Below are 27,690 nucleotides of genomic sequence, written 5' to 3' on the forward strand. Positions count from 1 at the left end.
TTCTTTGAACAATATCTTGTTTCTACTGCATATTCATTCATGTTAATTTCAGTATTCGTGGTGAAAGTTAATCTTCAGTGTGATTATGGATATCATAGTTGAGCCTAAATAAATATTGGATTACAGAGAATCCTAAATGTACAAAGGTGACTAGTGATTTTGGGGTTCCCAATTTTTGGGTGGCACCGTAATAACAAAAGGCAGCATGATTTTGCAGAATTACCAAGCATCCTCTCTCAGATCTATCTGAGATGTGTCAAACGGGGCGCACAAATTACTTGTTGCTTTTGAAAAATTATACCATTGTTTTTTAAAAACAGCATATTATGATGCTTTTGCAATCATGTGTGCAATGTAAAGTGCTGTGAGAGCTGCAGATGAAGCCTGTCATATTCTGATTTTTTTTTTCAGTTTACTTAGGGGTATCCCTACTTCATTCAAACCATTTGCCACCATTATCACAAAAATTAATTCTGGAACAGTGACAAACTGAGACAAATTAAAAGAGAACCCAAAAGAAAACACCTGAAAGCAGCTGGAAGTAAATGATGTGGAGCACTGGGATAGCACGTATGCTTTAAACCTGTTTAGTTGTTTACATAGTCCACGTTTCTGCCCTTTATTTAGCTTAGTAGAACTGACCAACTAACCATAACTTTTCAGGGTTAAATGGACACTATGCTATCTCTCTATTGGCCTAGTAATTTAGTGCAAATGAACTCTTTTCTAGAAGGATTGTCCTGACTGCTTGATATAAATGTAACATGGCTTGCACATCAGGGCTTTAGTACAGCCTGAGCCTCTGATTGTAATAGCTTTTCCAGGGTGTGTCTACATTGCATCCATAGCTCGAAATAAGATACGCAATTGCGTAGGTTATTTCAAGTAAATTTTGAAATAGCTTATCTATCATAGCAAAGTCACAAAAATTAGTTGGACTAAAGTATTTCACACCTCAGGAATTGTGTGCAATAGACAGAGAATAGGAGATACTTAAGTTCCATCAATGCCCAAGACTTTTGTACTGGCTGGGAGTTGATCAGATGAGTTATGCCCAATTGACCCCAGTGGGTGTACTATATCATATGCTGTTGAAATAGATGAAAAAACCCTCAAGATCTTTGTCAATTTGACTTCTCTGTCTTTTCAAATCTGGTACTCAGTATGATCCTGAGCATGAGAACAAGACATGTGAGCTTAGCATCTAGAAAGGATTCTCTGTACTATCTCCCAGCGTCAGTCCATCCTCTTAGGTTTCCTGTCTATGGCCAGTCTCTGATGTTTCAGTAAGGCCCACAACTCCCCAACCACAGTATATCTGACAGTTAGACCATGTCATGTGGCTATTTATCATAACTACTTATATACCACAATTTGGGATTTGAATGGAAAGAAATGCTACTTTTCATAAAGCGGCTGTCAGGAGTTGCAGGAATATCATGATAGTAGCTGAGGATGGAAGACAGATTAAGATCCACATGCATATGGTCTCTCCTCAAATTGTAGTATAGCATTAAAGCAGATGAAAGACTGTACACGATGTAATCTGTCAGCACTTCTGTGTGCCAGTTATTATAGCTGAATTGTAGATTACTTTTCCTCCAAATGTTTGAAGCAATGTCTTAATCATCACCACAGTAACAAAATCTGAAGCAACATATTATAATAGCATTGTGATGGCTCTCTGTGAAAGCATGCCAGGGAACTCAGCAAGCTCGTACTGATGTGATAATTTTTCCCCATAAGGTGCTGATTTTGTGCAGACCATGTGGCATTTAGGCAACTTGTTTAACTATGTAATTTATATAGCCACATATTTGCACATAATCCCATTCAGTTTATGATCAACATATTTTGTCTTAAGAAGTGGCAGAAGCAGAACAAGAAGCTGTGAAAAATGTGGTAGATTGTGGTAGGGATTTAATAGTGTAGTCAATTAACTGATAAGCAAAAGCTTATCGGTTAATGCTACAGACTACATGCATTCCTCCCCTCCTCCTTGCTAGTAAATTTTTTAGCAGGTTGGCCAGCAGCCTCGCTCAGTCCTGGCTTGCGACAGATCTGAGACCTACCCCTGCTGCAGCTCTGCATTTAAAATGTATTAGGAGCCAGGTGGGCAGGCAGCCCGGCTCAGTTCTGGCTTGTGCCAGGTCAGGGAGCTCACTCCCCCCCCCCCCCCGCTCTCCTCCCCGCAGATAGGGGCTGCTGGCACCTCATGCTGCTGCCTCTTTATTAGAAGCAGCAGCACCAGGTCACAGGCAGCTGGTTTCTAAACTTGCTCCCCTTGCGGACCAGCTCCTGCCTGGCACCCTGCACTGCTGCGTCTGATACAGAGGAGTGAAGCCAGGGTGCACTGGATGCTGGCCCCACCCATGGAGACTATAGAATAGTCAACTAACCTATAAGAATTCATGAGGTTAATTGACTATTCAATCAACTGATATTTAACATCCCTAGATGGTGGTTCTCAGGTGTTAAGGGTTGATTGTTTTTTTAGGGTGGTCAGAGGGTGGTTGGTGTTAGAGGTAGTTGGCTGGGATGATGGTTAGTTCAGTATGAGATTGGGCATGGCTGGTGAGGTATGGCTATGGGGGCGGGGGCAGAGTAAGACAAGGGAGTTTGATGCCAATATTATCCCTCACCTTGTGCAGCTACTGACACTTCTTCCTCCAGCTGCTGCCTGCATCAAACAGAGGGAGTAGAGAGGGAGAGGTGGAGCAGTACGTGCCATAGTGATCTTTGGTGGCCATTGTGGCTACCATTCCTGCCTGCAGCTCAACCAAATGCATGACATTCTGCAGCTGAGCTGAAGGTTGGCATGACAAGGCTGCTGAACAAGTGAGTGTCATATGTGATGCCTGACATGGGTAGCTTGTGGTTAAATCCATCATGTTATCATTGTCCAAGTTTCAGGGTAAGAGCGTATAGTTGTGTTAAAGGCACAGAGAGCTTGTATTTCACACAGAAGTTATTTTCAGTTCAACATTACATAATTCGAACACAGCAGCATCTGGAGCCTGGTATTGACTTTAGCTTACAGCTTCTTGCAGTGCAGGACCAGGCCTTCGAAATGGAGGATATCTTTGGTCTCCGCAGTCATATCTACATCCTTACATAACAGGGACAGCTACTCCACACATAGCTAGTGGCCCCATGAAATCCACTGAGACTATTCACATTCTTCAATCAGGGCTCTAGTCAAAGGTGCCATTTCAGGAGGGTAGGGGGGCAGCTGTCCAGGTCATGGCTTGCTTTTCATCCCTTTCCCCAGACGGTAAGGGAGTGAAGGGAAAGTGCTTATAATCTGTGCATGCCTTTCACACTTGGCTGGTGAAAGGAGCTGGGCCTTATGATATACATACATTCATTTTTGTTCTTTTCGGTAATGATTTATTTCAATTGTGGTAATGTCCAGAGGCCCCAACTGGTGTTCAAAGCCCCACTGTGTTAGGCAGCATAAGAAAGAGCTTACAATCTAGCTATAAACCATAAGCCATGTGAATATGACAAACAGAGAAGGTGAGGAAAGGGTAACAGTAGGATGACTACAGTTAATATAATAACCAGCAAACCAGCTGCTTAGCCATTGTCAAGTGTAAGCATCATGGTAGAGGAGCAGTCTGAAGGAAGACAAAGCATTTGTTAAAATGGCTACGTCAGTTTTGCTCAAAGTTTTTTTTTTTTTTTAAATTCTGGGACTCAGAACAAAGCTGGAAAAATTAAATCCAAAAGGTAAAAGTCTGAATAACAGTTCTTTTCTGTTAAGGATAGATTTGTCTGTGTAGCTTTAACTAGAGGAGTTAATTTGAGCTCTTCCAATCAACTTACCTTTTATAACTCCAAGCTTTGGGGTAAATGAAGCACAAATCTGAAATTCAGAATTAATTTTACTGCCTTTAGCAAGTCTGATTCATTATTCCAGTACAAAATTGTCTATTGGCAATGTTTGTAAGGCAGCTAGTAAGATACTCTTGGAAATCTTTATATCTGTAGCCAAAAGCAGAATAACTTTTCTTTTTACTACTGATGAGCTGTGTTTCTATGACTGAGAATTGAGATAAAGATTTACAATGTCACAGAAAAAAACATCCCTGCAAATTGTGTGAGCAGGCATGACCATTGTCAAATAAGGTAATTAAGCAAGAAAAGCAATCCAGCGGTGATCTCCCTCATCCATGTCCCTATTACTTATCTAATAGCAACATGATTATTTTATAATTACAACAACATGTAATTGTTTTAGGTCATGGACTACACATAAAATGTAAAAATTCTACAAACATGGCAATTAAGTAATGTACTGGTTTGATTTACTGAATGAAGCACTCTAATGTTTGTGTTGGGTGAGTGTTAGAGGGTGGGTATTTGACAGATAGGCCTAACTGGGTTTTTTGATCTGTAGGTTGAGTCTTGGTTGTGATCATGGGGAAAAATATAAGGTTATTGTTTGAAAGTGTTTTATGGTATTTTATACCAATACATTTAGGTTAGAGATTATATGAACTACATATAATCATTTCTAAAAAAAACCATTTTTACCTCTCTAGTCAGGCATACTTGGGACCTGACCGGTGCCAAACCAGAGAACTTGCCAAACTACAGGAGGCCAATATTGTCAAGCAGCATTATCAACACCTCCATGGCATAATAGGCTCTGAGAAGACATTTAAAGCTAAATTAGAGCTAAATAACAGCACAGAACACTGAAAGCCAGTACTATTGGCTGTAATCAAACTTTATTGAACCATGGGATACTTGGCCACACCTATGATAAGTGGGCATCCAGCTAACTAAAATCAGGCGGGACCATGGATGTAGCCAGACCAGAGAGTCAGATTAGAGAAGTTCAACCTGTATATGAATATTTAGAATATTTATCTTTTTTTTCCTTTTTTTCCACTAGGTCCTTTCAGGTAGTTGGTGGGTTGTGTTCTTTGTAAGGTTTGTTTATTACTATAAGTTTCCTTAGTGTCCAGAGCATATATTTTAATTGTAACCATCTTTTCCTGTCTGATCTGTAACTCAAATTACTAAAGTCTTTTTGTCTGTTGCATGAATAAGATCAGTTGTAACTAGACTTTTTCACATTCTGCTTGACATTTTCTTTCTATCTATTCCAGTATCTTTCTTTGACCTCAGCTGCTAAGATTAAGGGTGTGAATGGTTAACTGCTTAACTGGTGGGCTGGAGCAGCCTCCAACTGCTGTGGACGGGGCTGCTCCAGCCCTAAGAGGCCTGCTGCAGGACGGACACCATCTGAGGCGGGCCCTCTCCAGTGCGCTGCAGGCAGGGGTGCTCCTCTGCCTAACTGGAGCAGCCCCTGTTCACATCAGGCGTGATGCAGAAGCCGCTGTCCAAAGGTGATAGCCAATGCAAGAGATGAAGCATCTCCTTGCAGATGAACCTTGCCTCTGAAGGATCCCCTGAAATCCACTAGGATTTGGGTATATTTGTGGGTCTTCTATGGCAAGGGGCAAACCTTAAAGGCAAAATTTCCCTCCAATATAAGAATAACTTGTGCAAGAAGCTTGGGAATACAGCAATTATTTTTGTGGGCCAAAAATTCTCCATCGTGGTAAAAAGCTTTTCAAGAGGGTCACGAATCCCAAACATTCACTTCTAAACAGTGCTTTGTAGAGTAACATGTCATGCCATCCAACACAGGAAAAGGTGTTTGGGTGTGGTTGATAAATGCCCACTAAACAGATTAAAACACAGCGTGGAAAATGCCATCTAAGGTGAATTCATTGCATCTGTTGGCATTCCAAACCACACAACTCTAAAGTAATCTCCTGGGATTTCTACCCGGCTTTCCAACATAGCTCATAGCACATAAAAGACTGGTATATAATATTGGTATATAAATGTATTAAGCAGAATACTGATGGAAACATTTTCATCTGGATAAAGCTGGGGATGTAAAATCCCGGTTAATCAATTAACCAGTTCAATGTTATGTTTGATCAGTTAACCAATTAAATGAGGGTAGGTGGAGGGGTTAGGGTTGGAGGGGCCTCCTCTGGTCAGGTCACGCCTGATGTGAGCAGGGAGTTTATGCTTATGACTCGTAGGTAGTATAATTCTTCTCCCAGGACTTCAGTGGGGACACAGGCTTCACCCTAGAGATTGTAGGAGCTGTTCCTGCACATGTTTGTGTTGTCATTGGTCTCTTTTCTGAATTCTGGCAGGAAGTTCAGAGTTCCTGCAAAGACAGTAAAAATGTGGGTGTTGTCCATCACCAGTTTCAGTCATTTCAGTGATCCAATTATTTTCTTCAAGAACATCACTAGAATTTTGTCTATATTGGTTTTGATTGACACAAATATGATAACACATGGAGTGGGAATGTGTAGGCTGGATTACTGCCTGCAAATGTGTTAGTTAAAGAGATGTGCACACAAGTACTTCCTAGGTTTCAGTTAATGCAAAATTACTGTTCACAGTTATTAGACTTTGTCTTCAGTAGTACAGATTCTACTGTTCCTTGACTTCCAATTGAATTATTACTGACAAAATGACTGTATCAAAAGTTTAACTCTCAACCAATCCCATTTGGAGATTTATGTGCTTCTTCAGACTACTTAGCTGAGCGAGTGGGCTTTTGATTCCACAGAGTCAGAAAATCTGTACCTTCTCTGATCCGAGGTGCAGCTATTACTTCTGTATCCAGAGCTGGGAGGTACTGAGCACCTATCGTTGCATGAACCAGCACCTCGTGGGATTTGGCCCTCACATGTCATTAAGACATGACTGTTTTCCTCTTGCACAGTTAGGCTATCACACGTATGTATGGAACAATGACACTGTTTCTGCACAATTGGGTAGGAGAAAGAAGAATTGATGCTGGAGGGTTGTCAGTAGCTGGTTCGTTAGAACTGACTTATGCTTCTGTACTGTTGATGCATTTTGTAGAACCCAGGGGCCTTTTCAGTAAGGAGTCATGTATTAATAGCAATAATAAATACAAATTGAATAGATCAGAATACTAAAACTGTGACAAATTGAAGATTATTGTCCTAGACTGGATGCTTCCTCTTTCTCCCATCCATGTGCTTCTCTCCATACACTAATTGTGGAACCCTTCCCATGGTTATCTCTTGGTCCTGGGCCAATTCGTAATCCTTTCTCTGATTTAGTAGTTCTTTTCATTTAGTGATCCTCGTATACTACTAATCTTTCTGAGCCTCAGCACAGCCTGTGGCCTTGTTGCCTTCTTTGGCTCTACTCTTACTGAAGCTGCTTGTCACGGGGTGCCTCACCCTGTAATCTGGCCCCAGCTATATCCTCTATCGGCTGGGTGTTATGTCTCAGTGGCCTAGTCTGTAGTGCCCTCAATCAGTAAGGCCCGGCGGCCTGGCCTCAAGCAACCCCTGTTAGTAGGGTTGTAAGGCCCAGCAGCCAAGTTCATAGCACCCCCTGTCTGCGGGGCAATAAGGCTTTGTGGCCAAGTCTATAGCACCCTAGTCTGTGGGGCAGTAAAGCCCAGTAGCCAAGTCTCTATTGTGATAGGTTCGTTCCCCCTCCCCCCCGGGGAGGGTCAAGAACGGTGGGGGTAGGAGGACCGGGCCCTCCCTCTCCATCGGGCCACAGCTTGGGGCCCTGTCAGTGGTAGGCGTATCCCACCACTGGCTCAGCAGGGAATCTGCCCGAAACACACCAAGCTCATGGGGAGGCCTACAGCTCTCTGCCCTTCTTTGGCTCTACTCTTACTGAACCTGCTTGTCACAGGGTGGGTAACCTGTCCCACCGGACAACTTCCTATGCTGGCAGGCATATTCCCCACCTGCATCCTCCCAGTTAGTAGCTCTCCCAGTCATCCGCTTGCCTCAGTGGCTGTTGCTGCGGCAGCTGCTCCGTAGTTCTGGTAGGAGCTCCTTCTCCTGCTGTGGTCAGCCCCAATTGCTCCTCTGGCTTTTATACGGGGCCTGCAGTTGAAGCATGCCCAGCAGGGCTGTGGGGGAGAGGTCTTCTCAGCCCAGCAGGCCTGGTTAACCCCTCCCAGACCAGTGCGGGGTTAGTACACCCCGTCACACTGCTCTAAAGCTCAGTTTTGTCAGTCTTTCCATTAAGTTCCATAGGCTTTGAATCAAGCCCATTCTGAACACCAGTTCTTCCTTGCTGCATTAAAAGTGCAATGGGGTACATCTGGATGAGCAAAAGAGAGTGTGCTGGTATAGGGAACTAACCATTCAGTGAAATAAGAAATGCCGGTAGGACCTTTGACAATCCTGAAGCACATAAAATCAATTCTAGAATAAACTGCAACTAGTGAGAAGCTTTTAGCAATGGCATAATGGGTTTGATTTTTCTCAGTTTTCATTGATAACCTGGCAGATGCATTTTACACAGACAGAAGTTGAGCTCAAAGGATATCAAGTATCCCAGTAAGAAAAGCATCATGATTGTCAACTAGTGAGTCAACAAAAAGCCTGAATCAATGTTATGGGTTTTACAGCAGGGCCTCATAAGTGGCATTTTTATGCAGCTGCTAAAAAGAAATCCAACCTATAGCTTTAAAGGAGAAGATTGAATCAAGACTACCTTATATTATATCTGATCTAAGATCTAGTGATGATTTCCTAGCCATTGAGATGCACTTTTGTAATAAAAGCTTTTTGGCAAGAGCTTTGAGAGAGGTCTGAGAGCAGAGCTTTTCTTAGAGCTGAATTCATCTGGAATAAATTTTGTTGCATCCAGAGTTTTATGTGCAGCAAATAAACCTCCTACGCCAAGGCAGTAGAATCAGTATTGTTAAGTGAAATATAAATCTGCTTATCCTCAACAGAAAATAGAAACCTAAGCCTGTATTTTTAAAAACCTGTCTCAGAGAGAACATCTAAATTGTGAACAAGAGTGTGGCTTAGAACAACTCTTTGTGGAAGTCCCAAACTGACATAACCAGGAGTCAAACAAAAGTCTGCTACCGAAACAGAATGACGCTGTTGAGTAGGAGCAAAATTAATGCACTCTGGTTATGGTCAGTGTAACCCCATTTCAAAAGGATGTCATCATCTACAGTGTCAAAGTAGCACTTAAGTCCAGACAAATGCAAACACACAGACAACCTCAGTCAGACTTCATCAATAAACCATTAAAGCCAAGACTATAGCAGAGTCAAGACTGTGGAAAAAAAAACCTCTGACTTCAACAAATAGAGATAATTTGCAAGTAAAAGCTGCAACTGAGAAAACATCACTGTAAGAAATTTGGATAAAAATGTCTAATTATAGAGCCATAATTACTTACATGTCTGGATCCTGTGTGCGTTGAGAACCGGAGGTACAGCATTTATTGCTTAAGAAATAAAAATAACTGTTTTGACTGAAAAAATTCTAAACTGAAGGATACATTTTAGTTAAAATACAAAACCCACAAGCAGTAAGACTTACTTTTGAAATAATCAAAGTAGTATTCATGGAATTGAGTTTAGTGAATTGACAAACAAAACAAAACAAAACAAAAAGAACCATCACCACTAACAAAAGTTCTATTTTTAGCTACCAGGGGGAAATACGGAGTAGTCGTAGACCAGTAATCATAGATGAGAGAGCTCAGTTATGCTGCAGCAAACTTTAAGACAAATAATTATTCCTGTCAAAAGAACAATAATCTGAGTGATACATACTTTTCTTTAAGAGTTTTGCTATGATAGGTTGTCTAGAAAACATATGCTTTACCAATCATTCCCCATAGTAAACAGTTTCTAAACATTTTTCTGAGCTTAATACAATTTTCCTGTAGGCAAATCTCATTTCTATCTGTATGATAGTACCAACCTTAACATTGTTGGATTTCTGGGGAAGGTCACCATACTTTTAACAAGAAATTCTTTAAGAGTTAAGAATGTCATGGAAGGGATGCAGTTCTGACAGGGCTAGCTTCTGGTCACCTAAACCAGTGGAAATACAGAATAACTTCAGTGACATTTATGGTACCACCATGAATTTATACTCGTGTAAATAAGAAGAGGATGTTGACAATATACCAAATATAGTAGCTACATATTAATATGGGTTGGATACAGTAATAACACTTCTAGTTTTGACTGTTAAAGCATGATTGATTATATCTATGTTGAACTGATACTGGTCACTGTTAGGGTATGTCTGCACTACAGCGCTAATTTGAACTAATTTAGTTCAAATTAGTTAATTCGAACTAAGCTAATTTGAATTAGCGCATCTAGACTTAAAAACTAGTTCGAATTAGAGTTTTGCTAATTCGAACTAGCATGTCCACACTGAGTGGACCCTGAACTGAGGTTAAGGATGGCTGGAAGCAGTGCTAGCAGGGCATCAGATTAGGACTTAGAGTGTGGAGCTGCTGCCTCAGGCTAGCCGAGGGCTGCTTAAAGAGACCCGACCCCCACCTCGGACAGACAGTTCTCAGGGGTTCCCCGCTTGCAAATCAGTCCTGGCTTGGAGTGCACTGAGTGCCCACACTCAGCACATCACAGCACTCGGCCATCAGCCTGGCTGCACTTGCTGCAGGCTGCCATCCAGGGGGGGGGGGGTCAATCGGGGGGCTGCAGGAAAGCTTCCACCCCGAGGAGCCCGCAGAGCCACCCCAGTCCTCCCCATTGGGGGCTTGTACCCTATTCCTCCCTCACCTCCTTCCACTTACCCCACCCTAGCCCCCCTTCCTGATGTACAAAATAAAGGACACATGTGTTCAGAAATAGAAACTCTCTTTATTGAACAAAACTCGGGGAGCCTGGGAAAAGAAGGTGGGAGAGGGGAAGAGAGAGGGTGGGAGAGGGGAGGGCAACTAAAATGATCAGGGGTTTGGAACAGGTCCCATATGAAGAGAAGCTAAAGAGACTGGGACTTTTCACCTTAGAATAGAGGAGACTGAGGGGGGACAGAATAGAGGTCTATAAAAGCAGGAGTTGGGTGGAGAGGGTGCATAAAGAAAAGTTCTTCATTAGTTCCCATAATAGAAGGACTAAAGGACACCAAAGGAAAGGAATGGGTAGCAGGCTTCAAACTAATAACAGAAAGTTCTTTTTCACAAAGCAAATAGTCAACCTGTGGAACTCCTTGCTGCAGGGGATGTGAAGGCTAGAACTAGAACAGTTTAAAGAGAAGTGAGATAAAGTCATGGAGGTTGGGTCCATGGAGTGCTATTAGCCAGGGGGTAGGAATGGTGTCCCTGGCCTCTGTTTGTGGAAGGCTGGAGATGGATGGCATGAGACAAATGGCTTGGTCATTGTCTTTGGTCCATCCCCTCCAGGGTACCTAGTGTTGGCCGCTGTCGGCAGACAGGCTACTGGGCTAGATGGACCTTTGGTCTGACCCAGTATGGCCATTCTAAGCTCATGGCTCAGTGTCGGGGGTCTCAGTGGACCACCTTGATTTTCATGCCAACCTGCTCCTGGGTGGCCGGGCTGGCAGCTATCCTGCCCTAGACAGCCACTTTCCTGTGCCTAGTGCGGAGGTCATGGATGAGGTCCACGATGTCTGCACTAGACCAGGCGGGCGCCCGCCTCTTGCGGACCTGGGCAGGCTCCCGGGAGCCGCAAGCCTGGTCCAGGGAAGAGGCGGAGGGCTGGGTGGCAGCGGGTGGCCGGCTCGAGCCGTGCCAGGTGCAGGGTCTTCTGGCTGGGTGCTGGCAGGCTTGCACCTGGCACGGGCACTGTAGCCAGCCCGTGCCCCTTTAAGGACTCCAGGGCTGGGAGGGGGGCAGAAGAGTTTCCCTGGTGGTGCCCAGAGTGGCCACCAGGGAAAGCTGGGGAGGGCAAGCCTGCCACTAGTTCGAATTAAGGGGCTACACAGCCCTTAATTTGAACTAGTTTATTTGAACTAAGCATTAGTCCTTGTAGAATGAGGTTTACCTAGTTCGAATTAAGCGCACTGCTAGTTCGAATTAAGTTCGAACTAGCGGTTTGTATGTGTAGCGCCTATCAAAGTTAATTCGAACTAACGTCTGTTAGTTCGAATTAACTTTGTAGAGTAGACATACCCTTAGAGACAAGGGAAAAATTACTTTCTCTAATGATACATAGTTGGCTATGTGCAGGTTTTCACCTATCATCCGGTGAGATATTATTTATCATTGCTAAGAGATGGATGCAAATGGCTTGGTTTGATACGTTATTGCAAATCTTACGTTTCTGCCAAAGCCAGTGAAATAAAAGCAAGGTTAGACACTCATTCATGTCTTTGTAATAGCTTCCCAATGACTACAGACAACATCTTAAAGGCCCTTCCCTATTGTTTCAAACTTCTGCAAATATTTGAGGATGAAAATCAATAAGAGCAAATGCAAAAGTTCTCCAATTAGGAAGGAACAATAAGTTGCACAAACAAATTGGACAATGACTGCCTAGGAAGGAGTACTGTGGAAAAGGATATGGTAACATAGTGGACCATAAGTTAAACATGAGTCAATAGCGTAACACTGTTGCCAAAAAAAAGGACATCATTCTGGAATGTATTAATAGGAGTGTCATAAGCAAGACATAAGAATAAATTATTCTGCTCTACTCTGCACTGATTAGGCCCCAACTAGAATGTTGTTTCCAATTCTGGGTGCCACATTGCAGGAAAGATATGGACAAATTGGAGAAAGTCCAGAGAAAAGCAACAATAATGATTAAAGGTCCACGAGGTGTACCGGTAGTTCGGAATAGGAATCCTAGTTCGAACTACCTAGTTTGAGCCCCGTGCAGCCGCGCTGAACGGGGTTTGAACCAGCGGGGTTTTAAAAATGGCGGCTCCCCGCTTATGCAAATGAAGCCCGGGAAATTCAAATCCTGGGCTTCATTTGCAAGTGCGGTATGCCTACATTACCCCGCTAGTTCGAACTAGCGGGGTAATGTAGGCATACCGCACTTGCAAATGAAGCCCAGGATTTGAATTTCCTGGGCTTCATTTGCATAAGCCGACCGGCGCCATTTTTAAATGCCGGCTTGTTCGAACCCCGTGCCGCGCAGCTACACGCGGCACGGGCTAGATAGTTCGAACTAGCAAGCCATTCTGAACTATCTGTACACCTCGTTCCACAAGGCGTACAGATAGTTCGGAATGGCTTGCTAGTTTGAACTATCTAGCCCATGCCGTGTGTAGCCGCGCGGCACGGGGTTCGAACAAGCCGGCATTTAAAAATGGCGCCAGCCGGCTTATGCAAATGAAGCCCAGGAAATTCAAATCCCGGGCTTCATTTGCAAGTGCGGTATGCCTACATTACCACCCTAGTTCGAACTAGGGTGGTAGTGTAGACATACCCTTAGTCTTATTGAAGTCAGTGGAAAAACTACTATTGACTTCAGTTGGTATTGAATCAGGGTCTAAACCACATTCATAGTATGAGAATGCCCTGATGGAAGAAATAGAACAAAGGGAGGGTATCTTAAGAAAATAGAATTTTAAGTGACACCCAGAACTATTCTAAAATAGAGATGAAAATGTGAAGAAAGATTTAGGAAGATCAGTCACAGACATAGTGAAAATAGATATTCCCAGATAAGAATATGCATGTGGGAATAATATCAGATTATAACATAGTTTGACACAAGGCAAAAATATCTAGCAGCTTAAAGAAGTCTGACGTCATAAGAGAAAAATAATCAGATATATAAATGTGGAAGTCCTCTAATAATGTGTTAGACCAACTGACAGTCAGGCAGATTGTATCCGAATTTCTACAAAAATGTGGTATTAAGTGTTGGAGCATGGTAAATTATCACATGGTTATTATGCAGATAATCTAGACAAGAATTTTAGTTTCATTCCCAGCATGAAGTGAGGCACAATGATTACACTTCTAACTTTTTTCACAGCATGTGAAGCGGATGTAAAAAGAGAACATTTGAGGAATTATGTGTGGTGAAACTCTGAGGAGTCTCATCTTCACTAAGCGATCAAGTACATCTGGATATACTTTCAAACAGGAAGGAGACTCAAAGGACACGTCTATACTGCAGTGTAACACCTGTGGGTGGCCTGTGTCAGCTGACTTGGGTTTGCAGGACTCAGGCTGTACGGCTATAAAATTTCAGTGTAGATATCTGGGCTCAGGTAGAGTCCAAGTTCTAGGACATGTCCTCCTCTCAGGGTCCCAGAGCCTGGACTCGAGCCAGAGCCTGAACATTTACATTGCAATTTTATAGCCCCACGGCTGGAGTCCTGCAAGCTTGAGTCAGATAATGTGGACCAGCAGCAGGTGTTTTATTTCAGTGTAGAGAGACCTTGTAATACACCAAGGAAACAATTCTGTCTCTTCAAGGGGCTGTGACTGGAAAAGGCTGTTAAATCTTTAATTTCTGTGTTTGTGACTTTACCGAATAATGCTATAATTATAAAGTGTGTGTTTATTTGATCGGGATCATACTTAATGAAGTAGAATGGAACTGGTTCAAGATTGCTGCTTCAGTAGAACAAATGTCTAAAACCAGAAATATTGTACCATGTGAGAAGCAGAAGTAATACGCAGCCAAAAATGAAGCTATGAGTTCTCATACTGAAGTCCATAGTGGGTTGTGGACCTTCATTCGTATCACACTCCCCATCAGTTCACACCTAGTTTGGAGAAGCTAATGATACAGCCAATGGTTCAAATTCAGTGATGAATCCTGGTCACGTGCCACCCTGAGGCATATTGAACATATGCTAAGAAGAGGTGGTCCATCTATTCCAGCATCCTGTCTCTGGGTCTAAGCCCTATTTACCTCTTGAGCTGAAAGAGATGGTTTGATCTTATGCAAGTCCTCATTTGGCTGCAACCTCACTGTCAGTTTTAGGCTGATAGTCATAAAACGATGATAGATCTTTTACTGGTATTAATGCAAATATTTTCCATTATTTATTAGTTATTTTAAGATGGAAGAAGCTGAGATTCAATCTGTTTAGGAGTAAATATGTAAGCATCCATGCAACTAGCAATTAAGATTTGCTTTGCAGTAAATGGAGGTCTTTTGCCATGCCTTTAAAATCCTAGGAACCACATAGATAATATGTTAATGTACTTAGAGAAGCATTAAACACAAATGGCTATACTAATTACATCATCTGAAAACCATCTGTTTGTCCAATGAGTAGCAATATGTCTTTCAAAGTAATTGTCTGACATTGTGGCCAGATATGTTGCCCCTTAAAGACAGAGGGCCACCTAGTCGTCTGGCATAGCCATTTATGTATGGGTTTAGGAGTCCATTATATGGACTAACAGGCATTGTGAACAGAGAGAAAGCGATCCTGGGAATAAATGATGCTTGGGGGGAAATCTTATCACTATATCTTTAAGAGTCTAGGACCAGGAACCTTTCAGAGTGCCCTCTTTCCCCCTATAACTGGGAATGAACTAGGAGAAGAGGTCCAACATAAATGCTGCCTCCTCTCTCTAAATGCCTGCAGATACAGTTGAGAAGAAGAAGGCTCCTGCAGGCCCCTAAGTTAGAAGTGAGAAGACACCAGCAGGAGAAGGCTGCCATTTGGATCCTCCTAACCTAAGGATTAATTGGGAATAAAGGAGTCAGCAGAGGGAGAAGGCTATTTAAGGCCCTATAGCTGGCTAAATTATAACCCAGGCCCAAGTAGGGATGTAAAAGGTTAACTGGTCACCTTACCGGGTGATGCTTATAGGGAAAGGAGTTAACTGGCAGCCAGGCCAGTCTGGAGCAGTCCCTGCACCATGCTGTGACATAGGCAGGTGACTATCCAGCTCAGCTGGGCTCACCACGATGCACTGCACCATGATACCTCCCAGTTCAGGATCCCAGTTAACTGGTTAAACGTAACGGTTAACTTTTTAAATGGAATTTTACATCCTTAGACCCACGGAGGATAGCTGCTGAGGGCTCCTGCTGAAGGGAGAGATAAAGTAACTGAAACACAACACCTCCTCCAGGAAGGTGGTTGGGAGGGTTCCTGAACTGGGACAAAAAGCTGACCAGACTATTTTATGGGGACCAAAGGAAGGAGATCTGGGGCAATAAAGAAATGAAGCCATGCCCTCTAGAAAACCGAATAAATCAGAGCCTAGGAAGGACACTGATGCATATTCTTAAGCTAACCCAAGTCTGGTAATTAAAAGAACACAAGTGCCCTGCCATAAGAGGGCGTGGCTTACCCCTTGGGAGCTGTATTTTAGAATATTACAAATTGCTAGGCTGGGAAGCAACACTAACGTAGAAGAGCTGGTCTGTGTTACAGATATAGTTCTCATAATGCCTTTGGCTGTGCTGCACTAAGTATACGGTCGGTGAAATCCAGTTTCATAGGAGTCATGGGGGATTTTGTCCCTGATTTCAATGGGGAAAAATGTCGCCTTGTTTATGTTATGGTATCCATTGTACAACATAACGTGAGTATATTAATTTATATCATTTGTAATAATCAAGGGCACAAGGACTATTCATTTACATTAGCATTGACTAGATCAGGTTCGTTGTATCTGACCTAATTGTTAGAATTAAAAGCATTGGTAGGGAGATTAAAATAAATGTTTCATACTATGGAACATTTGAAAAACTAGGAGATTTTACACCAGATGCTCAGATAGTGTTAATCAATGTTGACTTCAATAAAGCTATGCAGATTTACACCAGCTAAAGATCTGATCCTCAAGCTATGAACTGCTAAAAGCAAGGAATAAATGAGAGAGGTGAAAATCTTTTACAAATATAATAAGTATGTTCCATGCTAGATGGTGGGTATGGCAGAAAATGGAAGAAGTGAAAAGCATGCAGAGTGAAATTAAATTCAGAAGACAATGGCACAAGCTGGGTTGACAAGAACATGGTTTTCAAAAGGAGCAGCACTGAGTCTAGAAGCCTCCTCTTGTTGGCGGAAGCCTGCAAATCAATCCCCTTGGGAAGATGGCACCATATGGGGGTGAGGGAAGAAGTGCACAGTCTTTCCTTAAAGAGTGTTGTTGGAAAAGAAGGAAAGACTGTGAACTACTTCCCAAAATATTTCACCTTAGGAAGGTACTATGTGAGGGTATGTCTACACTACAGCACTAATTCGAACTAACTTAATTCGAATTAGTTAATTCGAAATAAGCTAATTCAAACTAGTGCATCTAAACCTAAAAACTAGTTTGAATTAGCGTTTTGCTAATTTGAACTAGCATGTCCACATTGAGTGGGCCCTGAACCGGGGTTAAGGATGGCCAGAAGCAGTGCTGGCAGGGCATCAGATTAGGACTTAGAGCATGGAGCTGCTGTCTCAGGCTAGCCGAGGGCTGTGCTTAAAGGGACCCGACCCCCACCCCGGACAGACAGTTCTCAGGGGTTGTCTAACTCGATGAGGGACAGCAAAGCAGTCCTGGCTTGGAGTGCCCTGAGTGCCCACACTTGGCACATCACAGCACTTGGCCATCAGCCTGGCTGCACTTGCCACAGGCTGCCATCTGGGGAGGGGGATCTATCGGGGGGCTGCAGGAGAGCTTCCACCCCGAGGAGCCCGCAGAGCCACCCCAGTCCTCCCCATCGGGGGCTCGTACCCCATTCCTCCCTCACCTCCTTCCACTTACCCCTCCCTAGCCCCCCTTCCTGATGTACAAAATAAAGGACACGTGTGTTCAGAAATAGAAACTCTCTTTATTGAACAAAACTCGGAGAGACTGGGAAAAGGAGGTGGGAAAGGGGAAGAGAGAGGGTGAGAGAGGGGAGGGCAACTAAAATGAACAGGGGTTTTGAACAGGTCCCACATGAAGAGAAGCTAAAGAGACTGGGACTTCTCAGCTTAGAAAAGAGGAGACTGAGGGGCGATATGATAGAGGTCTATAAATGCATGAGTGGTGTGGAGAGGGTGCATAAAGAAAAGTTCTTAATTAGTTCCCATAATAGAAGGACTAGAGGACACCAAATGAAATGAATGGGTAGCAGGCTTTAAACTAATAACAGAAAGTTCTTCTTCATAAAGCAAATAGTCAACCTGTGGAACTCCTTGCTGCAGGAGGCTGTGAAGGCTAGAACTAGAACAGAGTTTAAAGAGAAGTGAGATAAAGTCATGGAGGTTGGGTCCATGGAGTGCTATTAGCCAGGGGGTAGAAATGGTGTCCCTGGCCTCTGTTTGTGGAAGGCTGGAGATGGATGGCACGAGACAAATGGCTTAGTCATTGTCTTTGGTCCATCCCCTCCAGGGTACCTAGTGTTGGCCACTGTTGGCAGACAGGCTACTGGGTTAGATGGACCTTTGGTCTGACCCAGTACGGCCATTCTAAACTCAGAGCTCAGGGTCGGGGGTCTCACTGGACCACTTTGATTTTCATGCACACCTGCTCCAGGGTGGCCAGGCTGGCAGCTATTCTGCCCTAGACAGCCACTTTCCTGTGCCTAGTGCGGAGGTCGTGGATGAGGTCCACAATGTCTGCACTAGACCAGGCGGGCTCCTGCCTCTTGCGGACCTGGACAGGCTCCCGGGAGCCGCCAGCCTTGTCCCGGGAAGAGGTGAAGGGCTGGGTGGCAGCGGGTGGCTGGTTCGTGCCGTGCCAGTTGCAGGGTCTGCTGGCTGGGTGCTGGCAGGCTTGCACCTGGCACGGGAACCATCGCCAGCCCGTGCCCCTTTAAGGGCTCCGGGGCCGGGAGGGGGGCAGAAGAGTTTCCCTGGTGGTGCCCAGAGTGGCCACCAGGGAAAGTTGGGAGGGCTAGCCTCCCACTAGTTCAAATTAAGTGGCTACACAGCCCTTAATTCGAACTACTTAATTCGAACTAGGCGTTAGTCCTCGTGGAATGAGGTTTACCTAGTTCGAATTAAGCGCTCCGCTAGTTCGAATTAAGTTCGAACTAGCGGTTTGCTAGTGTAGCACCTATCAAAGTTAATTCGAACTAACGTCTGTTAGTTCGAATTAACTTTGTAGTGTAGACATACCCTGAGACTGTTGTGAAGTGCTGCTACCAGCCGAGGTGGGTTACAGGGAAGGGAGTAGTCATGACATGGGGAGGTCTTTGTAAAGGATATGGTTAGTTTTAGATGAGCTTTGCAACTTCAGCGCTTGTCTAAACCAATTTTTAGGACTCTTCAGAGACTCAGCCATCACTAGTTAATACAACACTTGCAGAGCATAGCATATAAAACCTCATGTTACCTTTCTCCACTTTTCTATATTTAGTCCAGTACCTAACTGTGTACTAATTCTTTCTGACAAATGACTAAGTATTGCCATCATGTTCTGTAAATTCATATAGACTATATATGTGTGCATTTTTTACACAGCTTGTGTACATAGAGACAGAGGAAAGTTAATCAGAGTTAACTAAAATTGTGTTTAACTGTGTTAAAACCATGTGTGTATGCTCTAATTCAGAATTAAAGTGCCCCTACCTCTTGATAAGTGTGTTAAGTGAAACCTACTCTACTAGAGTCACAAGGTGGGTGAGGTAATAGCTTTTGTTGAAAAGCTATTACCTCTCCCACCTTGTCACTTAAGTATTCTAGGATGAACACTGCTATAGCTACATCGTATTTCAATGCAACATCATCTTTATTTCATGGACATGAAGTTATTTGGATATATTAGGGATCTAGAGAGCCAGATGCTTAGCTAATTTCAATTGGGGAATTGTAGAGCCATTGGGTTCATGCCAACTGAACACCTGACCCAGAATGTCCACAGACAGATCCATTAAGAGACCAAAAACCTAATTCTCCATTCTATTCCATGAGTAGTTGGTGGGTATAATTCCAACTAAAGTCACTAGTGTACACCACCCTAAAAGTGGTATAGTAGATTAGTGAACCAGGCTGAAAAGAAGGGCTGGTTTCTGTTGAATTAATAGGAGCTGGTAGAGTTACAGTTATGCTCTTGTACTGAAAAGTAGCCTTCAGTAATTAATGTTAAACTAGGTGCTACACCTCATTTGTGAACATTTTCTTTAGATGTAATTTTCCACCTGCAGAGCTTCCATTTGTACCAAGATATGCACGATCATCTGAACTTTGGCTTTGTTTCTCCTTATGGATCAAATCCTGCCATCATTTAAGTCAGTGGGAGAAGAATTGGTCATGCATGACTGTCTAGGGTGAAAGTGAGCCCATGGAATTGATGTGTGCTTCTTTTAAGAATCTCAGACCTGAGGGACATTCTGCTGTCTTTGTTCACCTGAGGCCAGTGAAAATATTTGTGAATTGGGACAGCAGGATGGGGTAAACAGGATTTACTTCTATGACTGGATCTTGCAATAGAACAAACTCTTTTGTCTCTGTGGTTTTGTAAACATGACCCCATAGTTCACTGTATTATTCTTGTGTTTCTAAAATTGTATGTGGTTACATAGCACAGCAAAGTTAGAAAGCTCAGAGTAGGGATTAGCAGAAATTGATCTGCACTGCCTTTCTTTGGGGCTTTCATTGTGTTGTAGAGAAGCAACTCTCTTGTCATTTAGTACAGTAGTATAGACTCACAATCAACAAGGAATTAGGCCAATTCTGCCAAGTCTTAAAGTTTTTAAACTACTTACAGTATCAGAACTAGCTGATATTGTCTTAGAAGAAAGAAACATCACTGAATGTTGTAAGGTACATTTAGAAGGAGATATCTGCTGAGATTACACGAAATCAGAAATCTCCTGTTTTATACAGGATCTGATACTAGTGCACAAAAGCAGACCCATGTGTATAATGTGAGTTTTTTCTTTTTAATTTTAGACTCAACCTTGTCCTATGTTAGGCAGCTGGAGGCAAGAGTAAGACAGCTGGAGGAGGAAAATCGCATGCTACCCCAGGTGGGTGACTTCCTATTGATAGGAACAGTAGCTCCTAGCTAGATAGTAACACTCATGTCTTAGTATTTAACATTAGTGTTTTCTGCAGGTTGGCACTGATATAATTGGACTCTCACAGTGATCAAAGGCTCTCATTACAGCAATCAAAGCCTCTAGCAGCATCTTTTATTTTCATTTCTCATTGCTGATTATAGTGGAGCATTTCTACTGGTGTATTTGAGATCAGGAGAATACTTCAGAGCATTTTTTTTCTCCTTTACAAATGTTGATAGCTTATAAGAATTCCCTGGGGGCTGAAACCCATGTTATAATTAACAATTAAGAAGTTTAAAATTATAAACAGCTGACCTTTGACATTCCTAGTTTCATTGTAGAATGAATTTCTCTATATCTTTCTAAAATATAAACCTTTTGTTTATATGTTATCATTGGGCAAAATGTAGAAAGTTTCAAATGCTATTGTGCAGTCATCTAAAAATTACTTTGATTTAAAAATGGAAATTTGCCAAGCAATTAAAATAATAAATTGTTTATTGTAGGTATTGTAGGGAGGCAGGAGCAGGGGAAATGTATTAGGTACCTAATGAGGAGCCTGAAATTACATTTAAAAATAAACAAACATCAAGTCATCATGCAGCTTTTTAGATGTGAAGTTAAAGCTCTCCTTGGTACATGCTTTGGTTTTTACTTTTAACTGTATTTATTTATTAGCAATGAATGAATAATTGAATTTTTCCAATACATACTAGCTTTTAATTGACAATTGCATCTTACTATTCTATTTTGTTTTAAAATAGTGGGGAAATCAGTAACTTTTCAAATGAAATAGTTCATTAAAAAAAAAGCCATGTGTGATGCTAATTTAAATGGAGACAGTACACTGAGATAAGGCCACGTTCATTGTATTGACTCAGACCACTATCACTTACATTTAAAATCCAAGATAGTGGTGAAGAGAAGAGACAATGATATTCACGGACTCTGATTTAGTATTTTATAGAAAGTATGGGGACAAATATATTAGTTATGAGAACTGCTCAAAATCAGAGTTGGCGATGTCCTTATTAAAGCAGATTTTAAGGGAGATTTTGTCTACTAGTTAAAGGAGTGTTCTTGGTTCAGTTCCTTGGTCTGCCTCTGACTAGTTATGTGACCCTGAGCAAGCAATTTCATTTCTTTATACCTTAATTTATTCATCTGAAAAATGGGCACATAATACTTACTGCCTTCAAGGGCTGATGAGGATTATCATACATAAAATAATATTTGCAGTGCCTTTGGGATGAAAGGTACTCTGTGATGCAAAGTATTATTGTCTTGTCAAGCAAGATGTTCACGGCAAATGCGAATTATTGACCTAAAAACACAATCTGTGATTTGTTTTAGGTGTGGCGCAACAGTAGTAGGAGATGGAGATGGATTTTCCAGGAAACACTTTAGGGCCAAGATTTTTAAAGTTACCAGCAGTTTGGTTTGTCTCCCTTTTGGGTTGCACTATTGAGACACATCAAAAGGATCTGATTTTTTAGAAAGTGCAGAACTCCCAACCTCTATTAATCCAGACCTTTTAAGGTTTCTCATATAGGGTATCCAAAATCAGTTCTAAAATTATTGCCTAAAAGTCTTAATAGGGACAGTGGCCATTGAGGAAGGATGGGGAGGTGAGCAGAGGGAAATGCTAGGGAAATTATTAAGTGGGCAACAAAGTCTGCATCTTGCCTTATATTAATAAATATATGTTTTATGGTCAAATGTTTGTCTATGTCTTGGTTTGGTTTATTGGTTCTAGAAGCTAGCCAAGAACCAGTGGATAACGTACTATTAGAAATGAAGAAAATTACATGAGGTGGCCTTTGCCAGCATGCATACTCATCCTAGGAATTGCATTGTCTTCAGTACAGTAAGGAAGCATAGACAGCAACTAGCCCATTCTGAAGTCATACTCAGTTAAGTGAATAAGGCTTTTAGGTGAGTTGATGAGAGACTCTTGTTTAGGGCAACATTCTATCTGACCTGGTTTTCTACTTTCCAAGTTATTAAGCTTTAAAAGGATAGTGGGTTATCTTGATTTGTTGTCTGGGTTGACTGTCATTATGAGAAACATGGTAACTATACTATGAACACATGTCAAGCCGAAACAGAAGTAGAAAGACATAGTGTATGTCTACGCAGCAACATTATTTTGAAATAACTAATGCTATTTTGAAATAACGTAGTCTGTGTGTACACAGTAGGCGGTTATTTCAAAATAATGTTGAAATACTGTCATGATGGAGGACCTCTCATTCCAACTCCTGTAACCCTCATTGTACGAGGAGTAAGGAGGGGTTGGAGGAAGAGTGCTCTATTTCTAAATAAATCCTGTGTAGACTCTCCCAGTTTCAATTTCAAAATAAGCTACATAATTGACATAGCTCAATTTGCGTAGCTTATTTTGAGTTAAGCCCTGCTGAGTAGATGCTATAGGATGGGATTTTGAAAAGATCTCTTGGTGTTGGTCTAACTCTCTTTCTGATTAAATCAATGGGGCTGCGTCTAGACTGGCTGCTTTGAATTTGCGCAAGAACACTGACGATCTAATGATTGTCAGTATTCTTCCGCAAATACAATGACTCTCCCGTTTGGGAAAAAGCCCTCTTGCACAAATGCTTTTGCACAAGAGGGCCAGTGTAATCAACTGAGAACCGTTTTGCGCAAAAAAGCCCCGATGGCGAAAATGGCAATCCGGGCTTTCTTGCGCAAAACTGCGTCTAGATTGGCACGGATGCTTTCCTGCAAAAAGTGCTTTTGTGCAAAAGCGTCCATGCCAATCTAGACGCTCTTTTCCACAAATGCTTTTAATGGAAAAACTTTTCCGTTAAAAGCATTTGCGGAAAATCATGCCAGTCTAGACGCAGCCTGGGAGTTTTATGAAGGATAGGCTGATTATCAATAGAATTTGATCATTCTATTCCAAGTGCACAATATTGAACGAAGTTCCTTTCCTCGTATGGGCATGAAAATTCTACCTGTGTTTTGGGAAGGAAATGTCCTTTTTTTTGTTAAAACAAAAAACAACCAATTCCTGTTGTTCAGTGGAATTTGCCCTGCAGAATGGGAAGGATTGTAAAGCTCCATGACTGTACAAGACAGTGAGAGAGATACATTTGTTAGTAACTGTTCTATCCCTGAGTATGATCGGTGCTACTTATGGTGCTTACTTTTTCCTGCCTTCTCACCTGTCTTTTTCTGGTAACCCATCTGTTTTCCTCTTTAAGCTCTTTCCTCCCCTACCTTTTTCTTCCTCTTCTAGATATGCATTACTCATATCATACAAACTTGTCTAGTTGTGTGACCATATACCATGCGTAGAGAATAAAACCCCTTGCAGACTAGTTACCTCCCGTTTTCCTTTGCTTATCTTGTCTTTTTCTTACATTAGTTTTTATTTCAGACCCCATCTACCTGCATTTTAGAGGTTTTATTAAGATGTTATTTATTTATTTTATTATTTATTAAGATTTTATTAGAAGGCACCTCTGCTAAGGTGAGTGTTTCAAGTTATGACATCCTCACAGTTCACATTAAATTCTGAGCTCTAGTTTGCTGTGCTGTGCCTAGAGATTATAATGGTTAGGGGAAAACAATAGCCACAAGTCAATATTGCAGTCTGATCAGGCTATAGAAGTGGTATTAAAAATTCTTATATGCATTTAAGACTGCAAAAGTCTCCCAACAGTTGCTCAATTGCTAATTGATATCTTACTAGCAGTTTTAATGGTTATGAGAAACTTCAGACAGGTTGTAAATTTGTTTTGTTGGAGGGGGAGGAGGCAGCAATTAGTATGTTTTCTTTTCAGCTGATAAACAACAAAATATAATTCAAGTACATTCAATATCATGGCCACAGATAAAGAGATTTGGGCAAAAAAAAAAAAAAACAACCCCAAATGCTTTCCAAAACTAAAAGCATGTGGCTAGGTCTTCCTATGGTGGATGCCAAAAACATTGGCTTGCCATAGGGAAACAGTATATGAGTATTAGCAGACACAAGTATGTAACAGTGCTTGCTAGTTTTGTACTTAGAGAGATACAGTTTTGGGAAGGATGTTTATAGGTGGTATAATTTGAACCAAGGAAGATCTGGCATATAAAAAGACTCGTTAAGGGACCCATGGAAGTGTAAGGAATTTCACCAGCCAATTACAGAGAGAGAGAGAGAGAGAGAGAGCGAGCAGAATTGACCTTCATTTGCAAATTTGACACTGTTTCCCTGGGCCTGAACAAAGACATTAACTGGATGTCCCATTATGAAACCAGCCTTCCTTACATTTAACACCTCATTGACTTTGAAAGGTAAGTATGGGACACTTCCAGCTCACTCAATTAGCCTTATTAGCACCAGCACTGCAATTGATGGGTACATTTTTTTCCTCTCCCTTCTTTTTCTGTTATAAATTCTGGGTTGCCAAACTTAGTGACATGGTGTTTAGGGGTGATTTTTAAAAAGTTTTTGGCAGCTTTTCATAACTTTAATTACTCATTTCTGGAGGCTGCAGTGGAATTTGAGATACAAAAACTCTCTATATTTGGGAAACAGGTTATTGGATATTGTGACAAATCCCTTGCCCAGGCTCCTTGTGCTGGAACCCCTTCTTGGACCCTTTTTGTGCAATCACCTGTGCCTTTTATTGTCTGTGCCAATTTCCCACCACCTTCTATTTACAGAGCTTTTTTTATTTGTTCCTGCAGCAAACTCAGCTAGCCTCTCCAGCTGGTTGAGGAGCACTCTCTGGCTCCTCCCCTTCCACTTCCCCCTTAACTGCCTCTCTTGCAGCAGTATCTAGCCTCCAGGCTAATGAAGCCCACAGCTGTTTCCCATTAGCCCCTCAGGCTTGGGCTTTTTCAGCTGGCCTCAATTGCCCTTTTCAGCCAGGCTGTAGTGGCAGAGCTGTGGCTTAGCTAGGAGCCTGTCACAATATGATTACCTATGTAAATTTAAAGTGTGCTAAAAAATCAACCACCAGAGGGAGAGGTTGTGCACATTGAATAACTGACACTGGCATTTTCAGTAAAATGTAATTAATAGTTAATATATTTATTTATTTTTCACAAAATGTAAAAAAGCAAAGATTCTCTATAAAAATTCAAATTCCCATGTTTTTCTGTGTAAACAGGTTTCTAGGATCTCAGATCATAATCTGGAGATATTCCTGTACAGTCCATTTACTTTTTTTTGTAACGTTTATATGCAGGGCCTATGAGAATCAAAGCTGATATAGCCTTAAGTCATTTCTCTTATTGCTGTAATAGCTAGCAAAAGCGATTTTAAAGAACTTCCTGAAAAAAACTTTATTTTGGAGTTCGGTCACAGCATCTTCCTGTAGTCACTGCATATATAGGAGTCCCTACCTTCTAATTCCAGGTCAAATGCTGACTTTCTCTTGTGGCATCGGGCTGACATTTCATTTCTTTACCTCCATTTCTCAATGGACAATCTTAATAGAGCTTTAGAAGATTTGTTGTGGTATTCTAACAGTGATAACCATGGATTCCTGCTCGGCCTTTCAAGTTCTTTATTTTGTCTGACTTTTCTGCTTATCCATTCAACTGTGCATAATAGGGTCTTGACATGGTGTGGTTTTGTGTGTGTGTGAAAGATTTAGTTCCCTTCTGACATTACGTGATAGAAGAAGCATATAGGAATGCTAATAAGAGACTGCTTCATTTCTTGGGTCAGGGCTACAAAAAGTTATGCCCCTGTCACATATCACATGTCAGTATCCACTACTTTAGAAACTCTTTATTTTGTAAACTGAAATTTTTAAAAAGTAGCATGTGCTCTTGTTGGTTTTGCTCTTCAGTGTCCTGTTTCACTATAGATCCGTGCATGGTTTTCCAGGCTTTGTGCTGTGGGATGGGAAAGGCTCGTCTAGGTACTATATTGTTATTTAGCAATGAGATCTGCTCTAAGTAAGAATTCAGGCGGGAAAAACTCCGCCATGTCCGGGGAACGCGTCTGCTCTTCTGCTTTTTTTGCGGAAGAGCAGATGTGCTCTTTCGGAAACTATGTCTTCCTCCTTCCATGAGGAAAAAGGGCTCTTCTGAAAGAGGAGGCTTTTCCAAAATTTGGCCCAGTGTAGATGGGCCAAATTTTGGAAAAGCCTCTTCCGAGAAAACTATTGGAAAAAGGGATGCAAATTGCAGAACGCAATTTACGTACCTTTTTTAGATACATCAGTGTAGTCTAGACATAGCTTGAGACACAGAGAATGACCGTATTTCCAAAAGGGAAAATGAGATACTGCATGGGGTTCACCTGAGCCCTGCCTTCTCATACCCCCTGCATAAAGCTAGAACTGGAGTCACTGCTCCCTCCCCCGCATAAGGCAGGAGCTAGCATCGCTGCTTGTCAGAGTCCTGCCTGCCCCCTGCATGGGGCTGACATTGTCACTCACCATCTCGCATGTTTTTCCCCACCGCACTTTTTGACAAAAGTGGGCATTTATCCCATTTGCTTTTGCCAGCTGATCCACCTGAAAAAGGTGTCTGACCATCTGATGGGAACTCAGAGAGATAGTAGTTTCCTTTTTTCACTGAAGAAATTTTTAAAAAACCTGAGGAAAAAATGTTTTTTTTTCTGATATCTACAACAGCAATAAATGTAGTGAACAAAAATGACATAAAATAATGTACATTTTAATCCATGGGATTATTTCCAATCAACTCCTTGCTGGTTTGTTTTAATGTTCTTTTCCTCACAGCACGGCGATGCAAATACAGATTATCCTACTATCATAATTGCTTCATTTCCCCTCCCTTCTCATGAACAGTTCAAACAAGTCAACAAGCATACCCTTTGCCTTGCAAAAACTAGAGGGGAACACGGGAGAGTAGAGCAGTGGCTGGGTTTCAGCATCACACAGGATGTGTCTAAACTACATGGCTCCATCGATGGAGCCATATAGATTAGGCTGATCGGGAATATTTAAATAATCGCGGCTTCATTTAAATTTACATGGCTGCCATGCTGAGCCGACAAA

At 42.0% G+C, this 27,690-nt stretch overlaps 1 protein-coding gene across 4 annotated transcripts in view; it reads left to right on the forward strand.

Moving 5' to 3' along the window:
* CCDC85A (coiled-coil domain containing 85A) overlaps window positions 1–27,690 on the forward strand; it is a 160,401-nt gene that overhangs the window by 104,028 nt on the left and 28,683 nt on the right. For 3 of the 4 annotated variants that reach the window (XM_006122144.4, XM_006122145.4, XM_006122146.4), the window contains exon 3: window positions 20,592–20,668. The exons of the other annotated variant lie outside the window; for it this stretch is intronic. In XM_006122144.4, coding sequence (XP_006122206.2) covers window positions 20,592–20,668 — 77 coding nt within the window. The remainder of the gene's footprint in view (window positions 1–20,591; window positions 20,669–27,690) is intronic. 4 annotated transcript variants of the gene reach the window in all.

Source organism: Pelodiscus sinensis, chromosome 3 (genome assembly GCF_049634645.1).
Source record: "Pelodiscus sinensis isolate JC-2024 chromosome 3, ASM4963464v1, whole genome shotgun sequence".
Taxonomy (NCBI): Eukaryota; Metazoa; Chordata; order Testudines; family Trionychidae; genus Pelodiscus; species Pelodiscus sinensis.